Here is a 24,919-nt window from a genome sequence, read left to right as displayed (position 1 = left end):
TACTATGTCTCGTCTGAGGCATCATTGGAGGCCACTCCACTTTTACTCTTTCTTGGCTCTCTTTTTTAAGTATTGTGAAATCTTTGAGGACAGGGATTTTGTCTTGTTCATCTCTGGAGCCTCAGGGCCTAAGACACCCCTAGAATATTATACTAACACTCAAAAATTGTTACTGATACAAAACAATTTAAAATGTGGTTTCAAAATGCCAAGAACATCAGACTTAGAAGCTTCCCTTCTAGATGGTGTAGACCAATATATAAAGTGGAATCCCCGTTGCATTAACCAAAACTTTACCTGGATGGAAAAGCCCGTTAGAACGAACCCACTAGGACACTTGACACTGCTGTATATTATCTGCAGATTTTCATATTTAATTTGTTCCAGTCAGCTATAACTAGCCAGAGTAACTAAGTGAATTAACTAGTTTGTAACCGGTAATTTCAAAGCTGAAGCCAGAGTCTCAAATAACTGGGCACAGTGCTTTTTCCATAACACATATGCACACACACAAATACCCTCCCTCAACACACGCTCTCTCTGTGCATTTGTGTCTGTGTGTGTCTGTCAGTCTCTCACCTCTCATTCCCATTAGGTCAACAAGAAAAACCAGTTACGCTTTACAAGCTGCTATAGGTATAGTTTTAAAATAGCTCTAGTTTGTAATATAAGCGCTTAATGCATGACTCAATACTTTCTGCCTAAGACCTGATTCTGCAAACCTTTCTTGGCAAAATTCCCATAGGACTTTGATGCTTACAGGGAAAGTTTGCTGAGCGGACACTAAAAACACAAAATGAGCCAGAGGGCATTCTCTCTTTGCAGTGCAGAATAAATGCATACATTTTCCCTGCCTCATTCTGTTATCATTTCATTTTCATGCTCCTTTGTCTTTGGTATGTGCTAAATACAATGTACCGCGGTCCTGATCATGTCACTCTGCCTTTATCTAATCTTCCTTTTATGTCTTGCTATGCGTGCCTCATTATTCTCTCCTTCCCTGAAGCTTCCCAACATGAAGAGTGTGCACTGAAATAAGTAAGAAATAATTGGAGGAGGCTGAACATATTTTAGGTCACACAAAGAAGAGTCAGTCAGAACAAGGTCCTGTGATGTTATTTGAAGGTGGCAGGAGAGCTGGTTGGATACATTTCAGGTAATGAGCCAGTTGACTTTAAACCAGTCAAATGACTCAGAAACTTGTGCAAAAATCACTTGCCAAGGTAAATAAGAAGACATTCTTTTTTTTTTTTTTATCAAGGAGGAGTCAGTTTTAAACTAGGTTCTTACTTATTTCTCTGAGCATCTGCATTCATTTTCTTTAATTTGAAGTGAGAATAATCAGTTATGTTAATAAAAGGTCAAAGGTCACAAGTATGGCTCATCCTGTATCTGATTAAACAAATGAAAATAATTTCAAATGACCTTATTTGAAAAATAACACATTTCAAGCTTTTTAAAGTGTGAACAAGAGAAGTAAAAATAAAAGTAAATTAATAAATAAAATGCTATGACATTTTTAAAAACTTCCCATCAAGGAGAGAAGCACACTAGAATATTTACATAAGGTGGCTTGGAGTGACAAGAAAAATGGACATGCAGAGTGACAGTGAGTCATTCTCTTTCCACTCTGTCCCTCTTAATGAAGGGTGAAAAGGAAAGCACGCCAAGCAGGAATATTGGGGCTTTTCACTTATAATCGTCCATATATCTCACATATATATTGCTATTACATATAATATTGCTATACATTGATTTTTTTTTTTTTGGATGAAGGAAATAAAAAACCCCAGTGCTTGGATACATTAATTTTGTAAAGCCAATGATTATAGAGAGAATTCTGGCAGTCTCAACTGCTTTTCTTACCAATGCATAACCCTTTTCCATTCCAAAATTCTATCAACTTGGCATTTGGACAAAATGGGCCCAAGAGGACAAGCGTCACACTGTCAGTCGCTGCTTTAGAGTAAAAGTGCTGCTGGTACTGGCACAGTTTTTGCTTAAACAATTCTTCAGGAAAAAATTGTCAGTCATTCTTTAAGTGTTTGGTAAAATTCACTAATGAAGCCTTCTGGTTCTGGACTTCTTTTTTTCCCTTAAGAGGTTTTTGATTATATTCTTACTTGTTATTAGTCTGTCCAGATTTTCTTTATGATTTAGTCTTGGCTATTGTATGTTTTCTAGATATTTATTCATTTCTTCTAGATTGTCCAACTTGTTGGCATAAAAATATTTGTAGTAGTCTTTTATGATCGTTTTAAAATTTCTGTAGCACCAGTTATAATGTGTCCTCTTTCAACTCTTATTTATTTGGCTCTTCACTCTTTCTTTTTTTTTTTTTTTAACTTAACCAAAGTTTTGTGCGTTTTGTTGGTCTTTTTAAAAAACACCTCTTGTTTTGTTGATTTTTCTATTCTCTACTTTATGTCTGCTGTAATCTTTATTTCTTTCCTCCTGATAACTTTGGGCTTAATTTCTTCTTTTTTTCCCCCAGTTCCTGGAAGTATAAAGTCAGGTTGTTTATTTGAAATTTTTCTCCCTTTTTACTGTAGACGTTTATTACTATGTACTTCTTAGAACTGCTTTTTTTTTGCATCCCCTAAGTTTGGTATGTTGTATTTTCAATTTCTTTTGTCTAAGGATATTTTCCAATGTCCCTTTTGATTTATTCCTTGACACGTTAGGTTTTCAAGAATATGTTGTTAAATTTCTATGTATTTGTGAGTTTTCTCATTTAAGTGTGAATGATGTTACCGTTCTGTCTGATGCTCCTTTAGTGGACATTAAATGAAGCCTTTTAAGAATCCCTTTGTTTGCTTAAAGAAGAGATGTTAAACATTTAATCGAACAAGATTTCTTTTAAAATTGATTTCTGTTTTAGCAAGGAGTCTTTGAATTGTAGCTGTTCTGATCTATGTGAGATGACGCTGACCCCCTTTAAGGAAAGAAAGCCTAATGTGACCCCACTGGTCACAGGTGAAAAGTGAAAGTCTTTGCATATCATGGCTACACTTTCTGTCAAAATGTGCAAGGCCTGTCATTCACATTTAGCGCCACAGGCCTGAATTTTGGTTGTTTGGAGAAAAACAAATGATGAAATTCCTTGCATAAAATTTCAAAGCTCCAGTGATATTCTAGCACATTTCTAACAGAGGTCATGGTCACTTTAAATGGCAAAATAAAAAGGCTAATTAAATATACTCAAGTGGTTATTTGGAGCCTCAATTTCTAAAAGAAATAATAGAGCAATATTGACAATAGCAGTCTGGGTGGGCATTTAATTGATGCTTTATGCAAACTGTTGTCGACACATACTTGCCATTAAAAAATTAGGAATTAGGAAGAAAATGGTACGGTAACATAGAAAATTCAGTATTACTGGAACGAAAATGTAACTTTAAAAATGCGTCTTTTCCAAAATGCTGCCTTCCCCACCACCATTATCTGTGACCATCACTGGCTGGTACTACACTGACCTCCTGGGATCGATGATAAAAAAACAATACCTGGAAAGATGGAAGGAAGAAGAGAGAGGAAATCCTTTCCAGTGTTTAAAGACTCAAATTAGCATCATGTGCTTTTAGGGGAAATCTAAATTATTATTTTTTTGTATATATATTCCACATACATTTCTATTGGGGGAAAACCCTTTGCACTGCAATTCTTTTATAAAAAATGTGGAAATTTATAATATTCCTATCTGTTCTTCAATTTTGATATTTCTATCTTGGATTGGCAAAGAATTACAACATTATTGAACGACTGAATTACTTGATGGCATCAAATCTATTCAATTTAGACTTTTACCTAAATTTCTATTGCAATCAACAATCTGATGATGTTAAAGAACTCTAGAGTTATTGTAAAGAAATAAATTAGTGCTTAACTAAATCCAAAGAAATTTCATTAGTCTTCACAATTGATTCATCCTTTAAATAACACAGTGTAATAATGTTTTGCTGCTTATTGGACATTTTGCATAGTATGAAAGAATTCTCTTGTGAGCAAAATACCCTAATTTACATATTTTGCCAGAATAACATAAAATTGCATAAACACCAAGATAACTATTACATATGTGACAATAAAAATAAAATTGGGGATATGATGATATTTTTATAAAGTGAAACATAAATGCCTTAATGGGTTTAGAGTCTCTGTTGCTTTAAACATTTGCTTTAAAAAATCAAGTACCTATGTGGGCTGAGAAAAAAATCATGTTTTGCTCTTGTGTTTCATTAAATAATAATTTTGTTTAATTTAAAATTAGTTGCAAAATTAAGAAAGTATGACTTAAGGGTATTTTTTTTTACATGGCTACACTGTCTAATGGAGCCTCTCCACACGTCCTTCATTTCTCTTATTGAGTCTTCCGTCAGCTTCCCCTCCCACTGCTCTTCCACAGCTCTCCCAGCTCCAACACATGCTTACACAAGTTCACCAAAAGTCTTTTTTTTTTGAAGAAGAAAAACTCAGTAAATTGGAATTTTTACCACTAAGTTCCTATATATTAGTTAATAGTTAATGCAGCTCATCTCTTCAGGGTAAATGTAGAAACAGGCTCTATTTTTAACAGTCACTATTGCAGGTACATTTCATGGTTTCACTGGTTCATTAACATGGTCATTTTGACAACAAGAAATATTGGACAATTGGGATTATGTTACCATGCCCACAGAAAGTACTGGGATATTATGTTGGACTTAACAAACTTCCTGATGTTTTGGGGAACATAACTTGGTGCACGTAATATCAGAATCCACATGACTCTGAGCCTCGTATAATAGGAAGGCTGGAGGTGCCATAAGATGCATTAGCAAGATCACAGGCTTGATTTAGGAGATCAGAGTTCTAATGCTGGTCTGCTGCAAATTACACTACCTTTGAGAGGTTTGACTATTTCAGTTTTATTTATCTATAAGATGAGAGCTTTGGACAATAGTTTATCTCTAAGTTCCTCCTAGCTATACAATTTGTTTAGGATTTTACTGTATCTGAACTTACAGAATGGCAAGCTATCACTGAGAAAGTTTATTTCTTAGTATCTTAAATCTTTGGTTTCCACGGCTATCCCTAATAGGATTCACCTTGGGATATTTATAAAATGTAGTTTTCCACTACAGACTGTGGAATCAGAACAGCACATACATTTTAAAAGTTTTCTTAGCATTTCTGACACAGCTACACTTTCCTTTGTTGTTTCATAGTACAATTTAGAATTTTATAATAGGAAACAAGTTATTTTTCCTTAGCTCAAGAGCCTAGAAGTGCATATGAAAGTTATAGTTTTGAAAGTATGAAAAATAAATGATGTATTATTTATTGCAAATTACTGCATATGCTACAGGCAGATCAATGTGTTTTCACATTTCATTATAGAGTAATACCTTTTTCCTTTAGGGAAGCTGGAACTTTCACTTCTTTCCCCTTAACAGGTTCTGGAAAGAAATATTGAACATTTATTTAAAACCAAGATCAAAAGATTTGAGAACACATATATAACGGAGTCAATGAACTATAGTAAGGCGAACCTGGATGGAAATAATATGGTGCTTTCTTTCAGAAAGCAATTTTAATCATACAGAGACAAAGAAAGAACAGTACAGAGTACAACAAGCTGTCCTCTAACCATTTTTATTTAAAAGAAATGTAAATTGTTGAATGGGTATCAATCTATATGTTCATTTAAGAAGATGAGTATTTGGATGGGTAGGAACTTGCTTTATCTGTAATTTTAAAAAGTACATGACTTCAGCATCCGAGTCTTCCAAAACTGTTAAAATCAGCACTTAGTTTATCTCTTTCAGGCTATGTTTTTTTTTTTTTCAAGAAAAATAAACAATCAAGTGGAAACTCTGCATATATCATGTAAATGTGGTGTTTTAGTCATCAGACTTAAGTCAAACAAATTTCAAGGATAAGGCTAAAGTAAATTTTGAGACAGTTTCATCTATGAATTCCCAATGTCTTAAATATGTGGTCCTTAGTTAAAGTAAGTCAAGCAAAACTTCATTTATCCTACTAGGTTCAAATACAAAATGATCCTGATCATATTATAGGTTTCAGACATACATATGAGCAATGACATGAACATTATACTTCCTCAACAACCTATAAAAATTAATGATAAAAACAGTTTTGTGCCTTTTCTGCAACATTAAATCTCAGTATCTATTTTTCTAACAAAAATGACATACAATGCAGTGAGAAAGGAAGGAAAGGAAGAAATCAATCCTTCCAGCCATTTTTTCTACTCCTACCTATGGTTTGGGGTGGAATGCAGAAAATATGGTAGGATACTTGTAAATGGATAAGCTACTCAAGCAATCACTTAGAATTCACTGAGTCCAGGTGAGTTTGGATTGTGTCAGGAATGGATTTCCAGGCTCTATGGAAAGGACTGTGCTCCTCAAAGCAAGATTTTTTCGGTAGCTAAATTATAGCCTTACATATCCATATGCTTGTAGAATTTTGAAAAATGGCTTTGGTGGCAAAGAAATGTCCGTGTTGCCATTTATTGTGTTAAGAATAAATAGGGTCAATTTTTTTCTATATTTCAGCATGTGAAGATGAAATCAAGAGCCATGAATTGAATAAACACACTGAGAAGCTTCGTTAACTTTTTCCCCCCAAGCCAATGGGGGTAATTTACTGCTTTGCATTTCCTGGCTAAACCAAAAATAATTAATGTATTGTGAAATGAGAAGTGATGGTGGGGACAGATGCCCAGTGGTGGGAAAGCATAATGCCTGTAACTTCAGAATTCAAGATTCAGCATGTTGATTTAAATGGGTGTCTGTATATGATTCTATGAGGGTAAAGTAGTTTTAAAGTACAAGACCAAAGCAGAGGGCACACAGACTGCTTTGATTTTGGTGGAGAAGGAAAGAAAGGGTGGAAAACCAGAAATATTTTATAGGGTATTTTAAGGTCATAAATCCACCACTTTAAATTTGGAGAAAGTCTTCATAAAATAGAAATGATTTTTATTTCCAAATTTGCTAATGGGAAGATGCTTTTTCTCCCAAGCTGGGTCATCTCCTACACCAGCTTCCTTGCATTTCGTTTCTTCTCAGTGTCCTTTTTGACTTCGAAGGGTTTGACCTATTTAAGAAGTATGCAGGCTGGTCTGAGCAGCCCCTAACTACCCAAGGATATCAAATATGACCTAAAATGTGGAGAGTGTTATATGGGAATTCTGCACTTCTGTATTAAGAAGGATAGATACACCACTGTTTTGGGTCAACTATTGGTGCATTTTTCAACTCATCTGTCTTATTTATCAAGAGCAAAGCACTGGAGAGCACATTTCGTGCATGTGTTGTTTTTACAAATATGGTAGTTTCTTTGCCTTTGATCAAGAGCCCCCAGGAAAGCTCATGAAGCTTGATTTTCAGATCTGGAACATGTGTAAAGTTGCTGGGACATAGCTTGGAACTCTCGAAATAACCCGGCAGGGAGGTTGAGATGGAGAAGTTCACAAAGGAATAGGAAGATCATTTCAGGTTTCCCTTCCCCTACATCACCCCCAGTGACAACGGCAGTAATGAAAATGTGAGTGTTCATGACAAATAAATTATTGAGGATCAGCTTCAAAGTCCTAGCTATTTTTTGATGAGCGGGAATGGCTAACAGGAAGTATGGTGAAGACAAATAGAAGCCGGGGTGCATGGTCCTGAGTGTCAGAATATGAAAGAAGGTAAGGTTTGCCGAGACTCCTCTGGCATTAGATTCAAGTGTACAAAAGCCTGAGTCATAAAACTGGTCAGTAATTCTAATGTCCATCATATGACCCCAATACCAAAGGAACTTAAGGGCACTATTGTTGCATTTTCAGTGGAAGAGAATTAATCTCCTTGTTGTCTTATTTGGGTTTGGTTTGCAGCTCCTTCATCCATGGGTGAATCTTGCAACCTCACTTAAGTCAGACCAGCTTAAGAAGCAAGAGGCAATAGGATAGGGGTGGATGCCAGAAGGAATATAACCATAACAGGGGTGGCTAATAGGGTTCACTAGTTTCTGGGTGGTCTCAGTCACATAAGCAGGGCTCTGCCCTCTTTTGAGTGTGTTGAGAGGGCCTCTGTGAGTCCAGGAAGGTTAGTAGCTGAACCAGCAGCAAAAGTCAGCGAGATGTGTCTTTCTCTTGCTTTTTTTCTTTGGAATAACCATCCCCAGATCTCTCTCTACCTCCTTAAACAAAGGGACAAGCCTAATGATGTTTCTCTAAATGCCTAATTTACTCATAGTTATCACATCTCCAGTAAATGTGGCCCCAGGTGATTTCTGTGTAATAATTCTGACTTTAGAAATATAGCATTGCTTCAGTACAGGTTCTAATGTGTACATGCAAGTGGAATCCATGAGAGGCCAGCTAAGGTAGGCGACCTCTGAGCTGCTCCAGTGAAATAAAACCGCTGCATTCTGATTCTGCCACAGCCCAGCAGCGGGCTTCCAAGAACCTCTCTAGAAACAATAATACTGCAGAGGTTAAAGTCCCTGAAATGTTATAGGTAATACGGTACTTTTTACTTTAATTTTTTTATGTAATGAAAAATTATATTCAGAGAACAAAGGGAAAGCGGCAATACAACTCTCCTAAAATAGTACCTAACTTATATATAACAAATATATTTGAGGGCATGACCGTAGCTTGAATTAAAAAAGAGGTGCATTTTAAACAGCTCTAAATCAATAATCACATGCAGTAGACCTTTATATACATGAATTTCTACTGATTGTGGAGACATCTTGCAAATAGTAGAGAATTTAACACTGAGGAAAAAGTTTTCCCTAGGAAATTGCCTGCAATTGCACTTTAATAACAATAACAACAATAACAGAGATTCCAGGAGCCTACTTAGCAAAGTGGTCCACGTGGATTTAAATCTCCCCAGATAATGTTTTCTGAGACAAATGTTTACAACCACCATTTCCAACCAGTTTAGGCTTCAGCAAAAGTGAAGTCTTTAAGTAGTAGTATAAATTTTTGATAATCATCTGTGCCTGAAAGGTAATTTTAGAGGTAAGACTCAACTTTTCTGCTGTGTTGTTTCCATGGTGAACAATAATATATGGTCCACGTATTCTTATAAGTGCTCACCAAAATAAGTGCATTTCATACTACGCTGAAAGGAGGGAAGGTTTAGATTTTGCATGTATATATTCATGTTCCTGGTAGTGTCTTTCAATAATACCTTTAGTTCTCACACAAGCAAGGGCAATGTTTTTGCTAGCTATCAGATAAATTGAGAGTGGAGGATAAGAAGGAGTCTGTCTGTAAGAACAGATAATCACTGGAGAAAAATGGACTGAGCCCCTCTGTGGAAATTAAGGGAAGTCACCCCAACAGTAGAAGGTCTAAGACTACTTTCCACAACACACAGCCAGTGTGTCAATATCAAATGGATTTTCAAACTTATGTAATGAGTTCTACACTCAAAGCAAAAGTGCTCTGAAGAATACAAATACAAAAGTCCTATTACAAGGAGCAAGGAGAACCTGTGTTAAAATGAAATAAATGGGCATTAAAGTCCGACAGACTTGACTTTGATTCTTGCCTTTTCCTCTTACCCATGGTTTGACACCGACACCAAGTAATTTAAATTATTTATACCTTGGCTTCTTTGTTTATTAGGATAGAGATACCAAGCAAAACTCGCAGAAACGAAATAAATTAAGTAGGTTTCAGTGTGTTTGGCAAAGAGCAGAAGCCCTGCTGCCGTGCTTGTCCCGGACAGCCCTCACCCCTTTGCCTGGCTAACTCCTCGTCTTTCATGCTTGAATTTAGTACACTGCAGGAAAGCCTTCTCTGATTCCCCAGACTTGACTAGGGAGTCGATAGAGAAAGCTTGACACTTAATGTGGACATTATTCTTAGAAAGAGGCCGGAAATTTGGACGGACAGAGAGGAAATTCAGTCCATTCAGGAGACTGAAATAAAAAATTCAAATAAGAATGTCATGCTTTTTCAGAGCAACAAGGAACCTGACAAGACTGAGCAGACAGAATATGACGAAGAGTCTGAAAACAACAGAATTCAGATCTCCAATCCCCAAGTCTTCCTCCCACTGTTCTTAGCTTCGCCATCTTTGTTTCGCCAATGACTAGCAAGTGCTTGGAAAGATTACACACTAAATACATGTTTAATGAATGGGTAGAAAGGAGAAAAACAGAGGGCATGGAAGCAAGTCCTTTCTATTTTCCTTTTATTCTTTTCTTTCCTTCTAACCTTTTTTAAAAAACCTTTTTATTCTTTAAAAAAATCTTTTTTTCTTTTTTTTTCCTTTCTTTTGGAAATGATAATCAGAGCAGTTTAAGGTCATGAAGAACTGAAAGAAATTTGAGGGACAGGTAAATAAACACAAGTTTTCAAATATATGTGGGTGACCTGTGCAATTTTGACCTGCAAATCTGTAAAGGAGATAATGCTAATTTATTGTGGACTCATTCAGATGTTTTTGCTAATAAATTTCTTATGTTATGTTAAATTGATTCTATTACCTTTAGCCTTCAGAACTGAAGAAGTCTTCCCAGATCTTTCTTTTCTGATTTCTGCAAGAAGAATTATAGGGGAAAAAAGGTTATAAGGAATAACAGAGAAAAAAATGGCAAGGTTTTATGTGTTTTGTTCACTAAGGCATAAAGAATCAGAGGGGCTCTGAACTGATATTCAAGATACAGGTGTCTAATGGGCTAAATTGCCTGTAACGTATTGAGCTAAATATGCAGAAGACAGAGAATAAGCCCACAAATTATTGTTACAAGGGGAAGGCTATGGTAGACACAGAAACGCACAAATAAAATGCTATGGGCTTTGGAGAAAGACGATATAAGAATAATAGCTAACATTGTCTACTTACTATATGTCACAGGAAATGTTCTGTACTGGTTGGTCATTCAACGTGCACAATAACCCTGTAGGGTACGTAGGTCCTGTTCTTATTCCTGCTTTTCACATAAAGGGATTAAATAACCTTCCCGAGGGCATGTAGGTCTTAAATGGGAAACCTGGGATTTGAACTAGTCTCTCTGAAATCAACCACAAAGGCATTGGCTCTGGTAGCTCAATGATGGAATCCAGAAAGGCTTTGGCAGGTGATACTGAAGCAGAGCTTGAAAGATGGAAAGGAATTAGACCTAGAGAAAAGAACTGAAAGGATATTTTAGGAGGACAGAAGAGAGAATGGGGAGGCATGGGCTGGGCAGTCTGTCAGTTTGGCTGTGTGAGTCACTTGTGACCAACAGGATACAGTGGAAGTACCGTTGTGGACTTCCTCAGCTAAATCAGGAAAAAGCATGTGATTTCTTTCTACTTCACTAAGGACACTAGCTCTGGGGGAAGCCGGCTGCCATGTAAGTACTCCAGCTGTCCCTGCCATGCTGGCAAGATGACATATAGGCCATCCAGTCAACAGCTCCAGCTAAGCTCCCAGGCAAGAGCTAGCATCACCTGCTAGCCATCTAAGGGAGCCGTCCTGGACATCCAGAAGTCAGGGAGTTTAGATGTCTGCAGCCCAAGCCTGCATCTACTACAATCACACGAGATATCCCAGTGAAAACTGCTCGGTTGATCACTCCTGACTTTCAGATCCTCTAAATCATGAACGAGGTAAAATCAGCTGTAGTTTTATACCACTAAGTTTTGGAGTGGTTTGTACACAGAAACAGTGCAGGAAACAGATAATAAACAGCAAAATATTGCACCATGCACAATATAAATTCTCCAGTAGATCTGCACAAGTAACAGAGAAATGATTAATTCTATTTTTAAAACTGGGGAAGGTTTTCACTGAGAACATGCTGTTTCAGTTTAGGCTCCTAAATTGACTGTAATCTCACTGGCCAGGAAATGCTAATTTAATAGTATATCCGGGTGTAGGGTGTAAGTCAGATTTTTTTTTTTTTTTAATTTAAAGCTGAGGATCAGATGAAAAAAGAACTCCTGGAGTTCTTCCTTGGTTTACAGAAGGATACTCTACCATCAATTGAAGTATGGAATATAGGGATCAGAGTTCTTTGGAAGAAGATACTACCTTTGTTTTGAATATATTGTGTTTCAAGTGTCAACAAGATACCCAAAAAGGAAATGTCTAGCAAGCAGTGGAAAATACAGATGAAGTGCAGATTACATGAAAGCACTTCACAAGCAAGGCAGACTGAATTCCCATTTGTTAATGGCAAATATCAATATGCCCAGTAACATGATTTTTCTAAATGCCCCAAACAAACCTTATTTCCTTTGTTCATATAGATAGACTTGGTCTAGTGAATAAACTAGGTATACAAAGGCAAAATAAACCAGAAAGTTAAAAGTTATTTTCTTAATAACATATGCAATTAAAAAAAACTGACATCCTGTTACTTTTTACCTGCATGTTTTAAATCCAAGCTCATATAATTTGCCTATATTGATATATAATCATATACTGGTAGTAAAAAACTTAATTTTACAAATTTTGCTGTTGCCAGGTGTTTAAAAATGAATTGCACACACAAACTGAGATCAAAATAGCAATGCAAGCTAAATTTTTAAATAAATTATTGGATAAAAACTATTCATTTTAGGAGAAAAATACTCAATTTCAATAAATCCAGGATTCTTTAAACTTAGGGGCCTGAATATATCTAACTAAGAAAAATAAATAGAAAATAGCATTTGCTTTTTCTTCTAACATTTTCCTGTAAAAGAGAAAATGTACATATAACAATAGCATTTCCTTCTACAAGATTTTTTTTTTAAAGCCCATGAAACAGACAAAGTAAAAAACTGAAATAATGGACAATCTTGTAACAAAAGAAATCAGCACTAGAGTTCTTCCTCAGCACATAAATATTTTGAACCTCATACAATGTGTTTAAAGGAAATGGTAGTAATTAATAATATCTTTGATTTGGCTATTATTTATTATTCATTGCTCTGAAAGATCAAATTCATTGTCAATTTATTATTAGTGCCATTAGGATATTACAAAAATATTTCTGTTGAAATATTTTGGCTTTGTCAATGTCAAGTATAGCTAGATTGTAAAAAAGAAATTGGAACTGGAAGGTTTAAAATATTCTAACAGAAACATCAGGCAGTCCAGATCTCTTGGCTGTGTGAAGAATCAAACTCAAAATTCTTAACTATTCTTACTCAGCTCGTTCTACTGAAGTGCTCAAAAATATCATTTCAAAAACCTTCTTTCTTTCCTCTTTTGAAGATACATAATTTGCCTGCTGATTTGAGATATTGTTCCATGAGCATAATGAATAAAATCAAAATATCAGTTTTTTGGTTTGTGTTTTGATGGAAAGAATAATTTTAAAGAACCATACAGAGAGCTCTCTGTAAGTTCAATGGTATGAGATAATTTCTCAGATCATGACTATTAATGTGCATCACATGGCACCAAGAATGTTAAAATTGTTTTATAACATCTCTATTGCTTCCTAAAGTGATACTATATTGCCCCCAAAGTGATTTAATTGTGATTATTTGCATTATTTTTAAATGTTTAATATGTGAATGCCCTACATGCATCTGTCATTCTTTTATGTTCATTTGGACATAATTTTTGAGAATCAGCGATATTTTAGAAAAGATATTTTACAGCATTTTTATATCTTTTCCAAACTCCAAAATATAAATTTTATAAAAAAAAAATACAGAGAAAAGAATTTTTAAAGTGTCTAAATGGTTTAAAACACTATGCTTATCATCCCCATAACGAAAAATATAATGTATGGATGTTTATGCAATACTAATTTTGAATACTAGTCAAATGTTGTCAGAGTTTAATTTTACTCAGGACACTGTCCATTAGGTTTGTAATTAAGTATGACTTAGTTGGGAAGCCATCTTTAACTTTTTTTGTGTGTTAATGATACATTTAATCATTCCCTATTCTATAAGCTAAAGACTGGCACACACATATTTAAACATTTTAAAATATTTTCCTCTAAAAAATCTGTTTAAAAATCTTAATTTAAAACATTTCCAATTCAATTATATTTGTAATTTGGTGTCTTTCTTTTAATCTTGGAAACTTCAATGAGTATTTTTTTTAATTAAAAAATGAATATAATTTTGTAAACTACATTATCTTCTATCTCTGGACAATCTAAGTAAAAAGTATAATATAAAATTTGCTTGAATGACATTTGAATAGTGTTGTTGGTACTTGAAGACTATGGTGAGTTAGTCCTCAAGAAATTGTAAATATGTGAAATCAGATTGTTCTCTGACAGTCACACGGATAATCAATACAGAATAAGGAGAGTTAGTGAGTCTGAAAACACCAACTATATAATACTATCTAACACCTTGTATGTACATCTCTGAAAAGCTTCCTTCTATTTTTCAAGCACTGTGTAGTTCCAGCAAGCTGGGCTACGTTAGCATGTTAAAGTTGTGAATTCAAAACAACTAACAAATACAGAACATGCTTAATGCGTATCTTGCCATCACCATGGGGGCGGAAGTCTTGTCCAGTGGACTAAGTATTCCAGTTCTTTTGACAAACAATTTCGTATAATAATATAGTTCTTCAAATTATCTTAACTGAGGGACTCCCTGAAATCATCTAAATATTCTTTTCCTTCCATTGAACTCTGATCAAACTTTATAATTATGATGCTTTGAAGCTGCATAGCTTGGCTGCAAGAAGAGAATGCTAATCAGAATTGTGGAGTGTACCTCAGTGGGGTGCATTTTACTTTATCTCTGCCCAACTCTTTTAGAAAAATCAGCAATATGCAATTACTCAAAAGAAATTAAAATGAGCACTCCTTTATATATTTAGGAAGTGAGATAAACTAGGACACCCTATAATTAGCTTTCTGAGCACTAAAGATTTTTGTTTTTAAAAGAAAATGTTGCTAGCTGTGAAATTTTCCTCATGTAATCATGTTCAATTTAAGATGTCAAAGTTCCCACGGTTTTTCAAGAAAAATATCTTTATTACAAAACTGTGATTCCCTTGAGGGCAGGCAAAGCTAGGCCTTGGTCATTCCTGCATTCACATATAATGATGAAGTGTTGTTTTGTATGGCTAGGTACTTTTACATAAAATCTTGCTATGAATAGTATGTTTGGGTCAGCCCAGAATTCACACATTGAAGCCTAATACCCAATGTGACAGTATTTGGAGGTGGGGCTTTTGTGAGGTGATCAGGTTATGGGGGTGAAGCCCTCATGGGTGGAATTTTCGCTCTCCCTCCTTCCCTTTCTCTCTCTCTCTCTCTCCCCAACCCCTCACTATAACAGGATATAGTAAGAAGACATCTGTTTGCAGACCAGGAAGCAAACTGGCTGGCACCTTGATATTGGACATCTGAGCCTCCAAAACTGTTATAAATAAATTTCTGCTCTTCAAGTCACCTAGTCTATGATATTTTTGTTTTAGCAGCCCAAGCTGACTGAGGCATCTCTTTAACTCCTCACCAGTTCCAGTGAGGCAGGTATTATCTAGATTTTATAATATGATAGTAGCTAAGAGAGGTAAAAAACTTGCCCACCATCGCAGCTACTATATAGTAGTGGGAAATTTGAATCTAGACCATCAAAATAAAAGTTAGAGCTGAACTACCACAGTAAGTGCTGGGAGCACAGTGGATTATACAGTCAACAGCACCACAGATGCCTCCTAGAAGTGACCAGTGAGCACACTTGCATCACCACCTTATATCAGTGTTCTTCATAACTGCCAGCCTGCCATAGCTTATCAAATACTTTTTCTGAAGCAGAGACCATGTTGTCTGGCACATACTAGGAAGTCGATAACTGTTTTTTTGCCATATTTGTGCTGAATCTTAGGAAACTTATTTTTCAGGAAACTTATTTTTGAATCGCCTAATAATCATATAATCACCTTTCATGGTTAGTTATTCCCCAAATTTGCAATCCCAACCTGGCTAAGGTATCAAAGTAAAATCAAATTGCCAGTATTTGACAATGTTCATGGATAAAAAAACAAAAATGTATGTATTTCAACCTAAAATTTACCTAGCATTTTGCTTTTTGTTATCTAAGAAATTTTGGATGATGAATTTTCAGTGTTTAATAATCTCACACACCTATATTTATATACTTAATTTTAACTTTTTTTTGTAAAAATCTCTAATCATCCATTGATTTTAAATGTAACACATTCTCCTTTTTTATGACAATCATGTTTATTGTACATATTCTATATTGTCTTTTGAACTTCTTTTCTTAATTAGAAATCATCTATAAACACATTTATGTGGGATCTGAGAATAAGTCTCATATAGTCTAAGTGTTTAAACATGAAACTTACTTTATGAGAGGATATACATAGAAAACTTGAAGAAATATAATCAGATATAAGAAAATTTTATGGTAAAAATAAATAGGATTTTAAAAATAAATTCTTCTGTTATTCATAGTATAAAATCTCAAAATATAGTACTTTGAAATTCACTTAGTGGATTAATTCTTTGAGATTTCCATACAATTTTTTTAAATTAATAAACTTGAATAATTTTAGAGCAGATTAAAGTTTACAGCAAAATTGAATGGAAAGTTCAGAGGTTTCCCACATATGCCCTCCCCAAACATACCCCATCTTCCCTATCATCAAATCCCTAACTAATGTTGTACATTTGTTACAATTGGTGAACCAATACTGATACATCATTATCCACCAAAGTCCACAGTTTACATTAAGATTCATTCTTAGTTTTGTTCATTCTATGGATTTTGACAAATATATAATGACATACATATACCATTACAGTATGATATAGAATAGTTTCACTGCCCTAAAAATCTCCTGTGCTCTATCTATTCCCCTCTCTTCCTCCCAAATCCCTGGAAACCACTGAACTTTTTATTATCTCCATAGTTTTGCGTTTGCCAGAAAGTCATGTAGTTGGAGTTTCATAATATGTAGAATTTTCAGATTGGCTTATTTCACTTAGCAATAGAATTTAATATTCTATATCTTTTCATGGCTTGATAGCTCACACATTTTTAACACTGAAGAAAAATTCTTTTGTATGGATGTACCAGAATTTATTTATCCATTCATATATTGAAGAATATATTTGTTGGTTCCAAGTTTAGCAACATGATTAAAACTGCAGCATTTGTGTGCAGGACATAAGTGTACATAAGTTTTCAACTCACTTGGATAAATACTAAAGAGCATGATTCCTCGACCATATGCTAAGAGAGCACTAAACTATCTTCCAAAATGGTTGTATAATTTGCATTCCCTCCAGCAATGCATGAGAGCTCCTGCTGCTCAACATCCTCCCCAACATTTGATGTTTTCAATGTTTTGGAGTTTAGTCATTCTAATAAATGTGTAGTGGTATCTCATCGTTTCAATTTGCAATTTCCTAATGATGTATGATGTTGAACATCTTTTCATATGCTTATTTCCCCTCTGTATATCTTCTTTTATGAGGTATCTGTTCAGACTTTCTCCCAATTTTTAAAATGAGTTGTTCATTTTCCTATTGTTGAGTTTTAAGAGTTCTTTGTGTACTCTGGATAACAGTTATTTATCAGATATGTACTTTACAAATATATTCTCTTATTCTGTGTCTTGTCTTTAAATATTTTTGATAATGTCTTTTGCAGAGCAGAAGTTTTTAATTTTTCATTCATGGGCTACGCTAAAACATCATCTCCGCATCCAAGATGACCTATATTTCTCTTATGTTATATTCTAGAAGTTTTATAGTTTCATGTTTTACATTAGTTCTATGATCCATTTTGAGTTAATATTTTGAGAATGATGTAGAGTTTGTGCCAGGATTCTTTTTCTTTTTTGCTATGAGTGTCCATTTGTTCTATTACCACTTGCTGAAAAGACTATCCCTTCTGCATTGAATTGCTTTTGCTCCTTTGTCAAATATCAGTTGACTGTATCTTTGTGGGTCCATTTCTAGGCTCTTCATTTTGTTCCATCAGTCTATCTGTTGAGTCCTTCACCAATACCACACTGTGTTGATTACTGTGACTTTATAATAAGTCTTGAAGTCCAGTAGTGTCAGTCCTCTGATTTTGTTCTCCTTTAATGTTGTATTGGCTATTCTGGCTCTTTTATTTTATTTATTTATTTATTTATTTATTTATTTATTTATTTATTTATTTAGGCTGTTATTCACAGTATCAGTTTGCCAATATCCTCCGGGATTTTTTATCATGATTTCATTGTAATCTATAGGTCCTTTTGGGAAGAACTGAGATTTTAACAATTTTGAGTCTGCCTACCCATGAACATGCGATATCTCTCAATTATTTAATTCTTTTATTTTTTTCATCAAAGTTTCTTAGTTTCCGTCATGTAGATCTTATATATATTTTGTTAGATTTATATTTAAGTATTTCTTTTTCTCATGTTAATGCAAATGTTATTGCTTTTTTTTTTTTTACTATGTTCATTCCAATTTTTCATTGCTGTTACATAGGAGAGCAATTGGCTTTTGCATATTAACTTTGTGTCCTGCAACCTTGCTATAATCATGAATTCATTCTAGGATGTTTCTTGATTCCTTTGAATTTTCTAAAGAGATGATCATCCCATCATTTGCAAACAAAAACAATTTTATTTCTTTCTTCCCAATTGCTATATCTTTTCTTTCCTTTTCAAGTCTTATTGCATTAACTAGTATTTCCAGTACAATGTTGAATAAGTGTGCTCAGAGGGGACATCCTTGCCTTGTTTTTTTTATCATAGTAAGAAAGCTTCTAGTGTCTCATCATTAAGTATAATGTTAACAGTGGGTTTTATTTTAGATGCTCTTTATCAGGTTGAGGAAGTTTCCCTCTCTTTCTAGTTTGCTGAAAATTTTTATCATAAATGGATGTTGGATTTTGCAAAATAATTTTTATATCTGTTGAGATGATTGTGGTTCTTATTTATTTTGTTGATGTAATGAATTACATTGATTTATTTTCAAATATTAAACCAGTTTTGCATACCTAGAATGAATCATACTTGGGCGTGGTATATAATTCTTTTCATACATTGTTAATTTGATTTGCTAATGCTTTAGACTTCCATGAAATTTTTCAGATATTTTTAACAGTACATTAAACTTTGTGATGAATATGTACATGCAAAAGAAAACTGAGACTCTCAAAATGTCTTTCGTTGGAGAACAAAACAAAGCTAATGTCATTTTAATAAAATAGAAATTATCTTTCCTACAGTACTAAGTAATGTGACAAAGTGATCTCCCTGCAGAACAAGAACCCCAGGTCTGTTTCAGTTCCTTCACTTGGGAACAATATTTTAAAAGAAGAATACATTTTTGTATTTTAAAAAAGTAAACTTGATCTATTCAATGGATATTTATTTGGCGTCTCTTTTGTGTTGGGAGCTGGAAAAACAAGATGGTTGCATGGAGTTGGGTCAATACTGGAATGCATCCACATATACAGATTAAGTACAATGGTAGAAACACATACACAGGGCTCGGGGCCCATAGCAGAAGGACTGACAAACTCTACCTGATGCAATGAGAAAAGACCCCATAGAAGCACCAGCATTTATGGGCAGTTCTGAAACTGAATATAAAAGTTGTCATCAAAGAATTGGAAACAGATCTCCAACATAAAGAATGGTGTAAGAAAACAAGGAGTGTGAATGTTGATGTGGCTGTTTCGCTGGATGTACAAATCAGGGGAGAAGAACGTGAGCAAAGGCTGAAAAATCACACTGAGGATTGTTGGTGGAGAACCCCACAGTCCCCTACTAGAGAATTTAAATTTACTTCTTTCCAGTGATGAGGAGTCTTTAAAGATCCTAAATCCAAACATTTTTTCTGTCATCCTATAAATGTAATTAACAAAGTTGTGCTCATAAGAGAACATGATGCATGCTGAACTGATGGGTAATACTTAGAAAGTCATTGCTATTTTGTTTGGAAATAGCCCCAAACTGAAACCACCATTCACTCATAGTTGTATTATCCACATTCACCTGTCTCCTGAGGCAACAGCTTCTTCTGTTTCATTCTTTATAGATTCTTTGTGTGTATGTGTCATGGGCCTAATTTCTACATCTTGTGTGCCATTATTACTGATTCTTATGGCTAAATTAATAATTAGAGAAAGTCAGTAAGAAAGGGAAAAAAAAAATCTCCAAAGAACAATCTTTGCTCTGACCACTTAGCTTTGTAACATAGCAGCTTACAATATACTTTCTATTAAAAATCCCTAAGGGGAAAAAAAGAATAAACCTGTATGTGGTTTCAGGATAACAGCCAGAATAGAAGTGAATACTAATAGAAAAAAAAAGACATAATTAGCAGCTTAATGTTCCTGAGCTTGTAGGGAGGTGTTTTCTTGGTGTGTTACATGGTAAACACTACAGTGCATTTCCACAGTCTTATATAATTCAGTGTTAAAGAAGAAAATGAAAGTCAATTTTTCTCTCTGGAGAACAAAATTGTAATCTTCAAATATTTATATTAAATAATTAAAATTGTTTTTACATGCCAAATTCTGGTGATGGTGATCAAAATTCTATATGAGGAAAAATAAGATTTGTAAGAGAATTTTCATTATAAAGAGAATGAAAATGGTCTTTTATAGATTTAAGGATGTCTTAAAGAACCATCCTAATATTATGATGTAGACCATGAGCAAAAATATACACTTTACATTGCTTTAAAGTTATTAAATTATATGAAATATTGTTGAAAGAAATAGGAAGTGCATTGTCATTGAGTTCAGAAATCATATGACAATTTTTCTTCATATTTACAATTTGATTGACTATGCTTTAAGGAATGGTTTATCATTGCATTCTTAGTTTTACATAAAGATTGTTGGAAGTTAAATCAAGACAGTTTTAAGATTATAAGATAGGAGAGCGAGAGCACACACTTGATGTAAAAATTTGTTGCTTTTAAGAACCTAAAACATGGATAACATTTCCTTTAAGAAACTACTTTGATGAATCACGGAGAGGGTAGAAGGTGGGCAGTGCAGGAATCACACATTGCTCCTAGGTATGAAGTCTGTTCTGGTAACATCAGGTAACTTAATTTAGCCCATCTACCAACCAGTTCCTCTGAGTCAAAAGTTACTGAGGTCAATCTGATGGTAAAAGTGATGAGCCCAATGCGAAGGGCAGTGGGAGGTTCCTGGGTAATCTTATAGTTTAAGTGTACTTCTTTGTGAAATGCCCAGAGTCTGTGAAAAGGAAAGAAAAGACAGCCACAGAGACCACAATAGGTAGAGGAGTGGTTCATTTTTATGATAATTGAAAGGCAGAACATTGCATGGAATATGGGCATTATAATTGTCTGTCTGTGTGACTCGTACTTGCCTATCCTGCTTTAAGTAAGAGTGATCAAGTTACATATTAACTTGTTAGAGAAAAAGGATCATTAATACAAAGAACCATTAACTTCTGAGGGAAAAGTGGAGTATGAATGTATGTCTTATAGTATTACCTCCTAATCTTGTCAACGTCATTGGCACACACTGCCCCTTTTCTGGGCTGAAATATGTAACATTGAACGACATTCCTACCAATAAATGTTTGAATCACAGGAACTAAGTGTTGCATGACTGGACGTGGCACCCTGCAGGAGATCAATGCAACAATACAAACTTTTCAAACGTGTTTTTCAGCTGTGTTACTTAGCATTTAGATCTGTCTGTTTATTAAAAGGATGAAGGAAATGGGGAGGAACATGGTGAGAAAGGAGAGACTAGAAAGAAATTTCCATACATGAGATTAGAAGATTGTGAGAATATTCTAAAAGTATTAAAGACTAAGAAGTAGAGAGATGTGTTATGTGAGCAAGTGAGACAGTGGAAAATTGCTAACGGTTCTCCTAAAAACATATAAAATATATAAGCAAGCAGAGTACGCTCATTTTTACGGGTGTTGCATGGGCTCTGTTTGTAGACCATCTTCCTCTCCGAAGCCCACGCCAGGCTCCTCACAGCCAGTCCCAGCGCCTAGTCTGTTGTGGGCGCTCAATAAATATTAAACAACCAAAGCACAAACTATTGTCAAAAAGTTTGGAATTCACAGGAATCAATAATATGGTTATTATCATTTAACATTTATTGAGGGTCAACAGCATGACTTAGTCCACATGACTTAGTCATCATCACATATTAAGCAAATAATTAAATACAATATGTATCAACTAAACTTTCAATTTCACTCCATTGATCTTAAATGTAAAATTGTTTCTCTCTTTTTTTATAATGTTGACACATCACGAATTATAAACATTATTATTTAAATAAATAAGTTTCCCTTAGAGTAATCATTACTCTTAGATATTATTAACATTCACTTGAAAGTATGGATCAATCTACAATGCGTACACATCACAGATTCTAAACAGACCAGTGCATGTACAAAGAACAGAAGAATCTGATAAGTGTATCAAGACAGTGACAAATACACAAAGCATATAATAGTGACTGGGTTTCACTTGCTGTTGTGACAATTGAAAACACTAATACAATTAAGTAGGGTACCATTGTTTACAAAAGAGCAACAAAGGCAAAGAAAGACAGAAACTCTTTAAATGGACACAAATTAGTGCACAGATGAATTTAGAAATAGTTCTTCTTTTAAAGCAAAATAGAATTTTTTATTATCGTAAGTGAACTGCATTATGATACATTTATGATCCACATGCTCCAATTTTACCCTTAATAAAATGATTACTAATTGTGTTCAAATTTATTCTCAGTGGTTAACAGGCACTCAAATTCTATTTAATCTTTTTTCATGAATATTTTTTCTGTCAGGTTTGTACTTAAGTGGATCTTAAAGTGGTTTTTAATTTTTGTTAAGAGGATGGAAAGCTATACTTAATGTTTCTGTAATGAAACTTTCAGTGTAATTTTGGGATACTAAAATATCCAAGTTTATAAAGCATATTTTCCCTTAGCATTTAAATCTTAGAATCTTAGAAATGAAAACTTTCTAGATCTGCCTTCTTCCTAAAAAGGGAATAGCTTTTGTATTCTGACGTGAGGAACATACTACTTAAAAACGTCACAGAATAAAATTTTTTTTTATGATTCAAAGGAGTAGAAGATCACCTAATTTAGGCCTATAATTGTAAAACTAAGAAAAATTGGGGATAAGGTCTATATGTATATGTATATTTCTATATTAGACTTACATGTTGGCCTAATCAGGCAATTGTTAAATTTTCTCTTCCATTTTAAGTTTTTTTTTAAAAAAAATCATAATATAATAGTTGTAATTACTAAAATTTAATTTAGTCAATATCTTTAACAGTTCACCACACCCAGTTTTGTTTATGTAAGAGCACCAATTACAAAGATCATAACAATAATGATGTAATTAATGACTAGTGCATATTTAGTAATTTCCTTCACTATTTTACTTTAAAATGGAGGGGGGGGTCGTTAAATAATTTAATCACTTATCTTCTGGTTTCTGAAATATTTGGCAACTTTTGATATCAGAAATCACATTTTGATTTACTAAAATAGTATCTTAATTGTACAGTGTTTAGAAGCACAGATCACTGAAATCTGGATCACCCAATATTCTTTTCTCCAACATTTCTTCAATGTTTTTATGCAATCCACAAATATTTATTGAATATCCTCATGCCAGCACTGTTACAGGCCCCTAGAACAAACTCTTAAAGAAAGCTTTAATCGATGCCATGCACAGATGTGAACGAAAGAAAAAGAAAGGTGATATGCAAGTGATTTAACTTATCACTATTTTCTTCACCTTTTCACTGTGGGATTTAAATCACTCTGAAGGAAGAAATTAGAAACAAGGAGATGCTGGACTTTTAACTCAGATCGTTAAAGTTAGCTGTCTTGACTGGTCTCCTTTCCTGTTTCCTTCACTGCCCAGCAAGTACGAAGCCACTGGATGCTCCCCCAGAAGGACCATTTTGATCCTCTGACTATTAACAAGCAAATATTATCAAAGATTTTCTTCTGAGAGAAAGCAAGATTGAAAAAGAGAGGGGGGAATTGAATTTAGGGGAGCAGGTCAATTTTTAAAAGGAATGCCAAAGAGGAAAAAGTACACTAAATATGGAAAATTAAATATTAACAAATAAATAAACTAGGCTTCATGAAATGTAAGGTACTCTTTCCAGGTACAATACACAAACAGGTAAAGATGAATCCTCATGCAGTGGCACGTGTTGCAATGTTTTATCTTTGGCATTCCTTGGCCCTCACTATAAGAACAGCAACGTGTTGTGGAAAATATTTGTGTCTCCTGATGCTTCTAGGCAATTGCTTTTTAAATAAGGAGAAATAGTTAATGTGTGAGTGTGTGTGTGTGTGTGTATGTATGTCTTTAAAGTGGAGAAATTTATAGAGTTTCTAAATACTCAAAATTCTGGTCTTGCCAATTTAAGATCTTCATGAGCAGAATAACTAAAAAACATATGAACCATCATGAGTTAGAGATAAAATAGAGGTACATTTTTGGACTTTTGCAGAAGTTAGGTTAAATAATTTCTACTTCTTACATGATTTGAGGCCTAGTTTATTAAATTACATTAACATAAAATTTATTCGGCCTTTCACTAAATGAATTTTCCATAATGTGAAATTTAGCTTACTCAAAGTTTTCCAATTACAATGCAGACTAGGTTTAGAGGTTCAATATACACAATTTTACATAGATCACAAAGTTTGTTTGAAATCTATTTAAGGATTATGAAAATCATAAAGATTTTCCTCAGTACAAGTCCATAAGATCAAACTTAAATAAACGAAAATAACTTTGTAAACTAATTATACCACAATGCCTTATGAATTAGTTTTATATTATAAAAGGACACAGCTTTATAATATTTAAAACTGAAATGATTTACTAAGTCAATATAAAAAAGCCATTGAAAGAATCTTGTATTGTTTGTACCTAAGCCAAGAGCCTAAGTATTTATAAAATAAACGGCATTTTTAATAAAAGAA

General features: G+C 34.1%; 1 protein-coding gene across 10 annotated transcripts in view; it reads right to left on the bottom strand.

The window, feature by feature from the left end:
• The window catches only part of TRDN (triadin), a 303,786-nt gene that overhangs the window by 60,129 nt on the left and 218,738 nt on the right, over window positions 1-24,919 (bottom strand). For all 10 annotated transcript variants that reach the window (XM_074368416.1, XM_074368418.1, XM_074368414.1 and 7 more), the window contains 2 exons: window positions 10,501-10,551; window positions 5,388-5,438 (listed from right to left, as the gene is read on the bottom strand). In XM_074368416.1, the coding sequence (XP_074224517.1) occupies window positions 5,388-5,438; window positions 10,501-10,551 (102 nt within the window). The remainder of the gene's footprint in view (window positions 1-5,387; window positions 5,439-10,500; window positions 10,552-24,919) is intronic.

This window comes from Camelus bactrianus, chromosome 8, assembly GCF_048773025.1.
Source record: "Camelus bactrianus isolate YW-2024 breed Bactrian camel chromosome 8, ASM4877302v1, whole genome shotgun sequence".
Taxonomy (NCBI): Eukaryota; Metazoa; Chordata; class Mammalia; order Artiodactyla; family Camelidae; genus Camelus; species Camelus bactrianus.
This window is presented reverse-complemented; position numbering and strand designations above follow the sequence as displayed.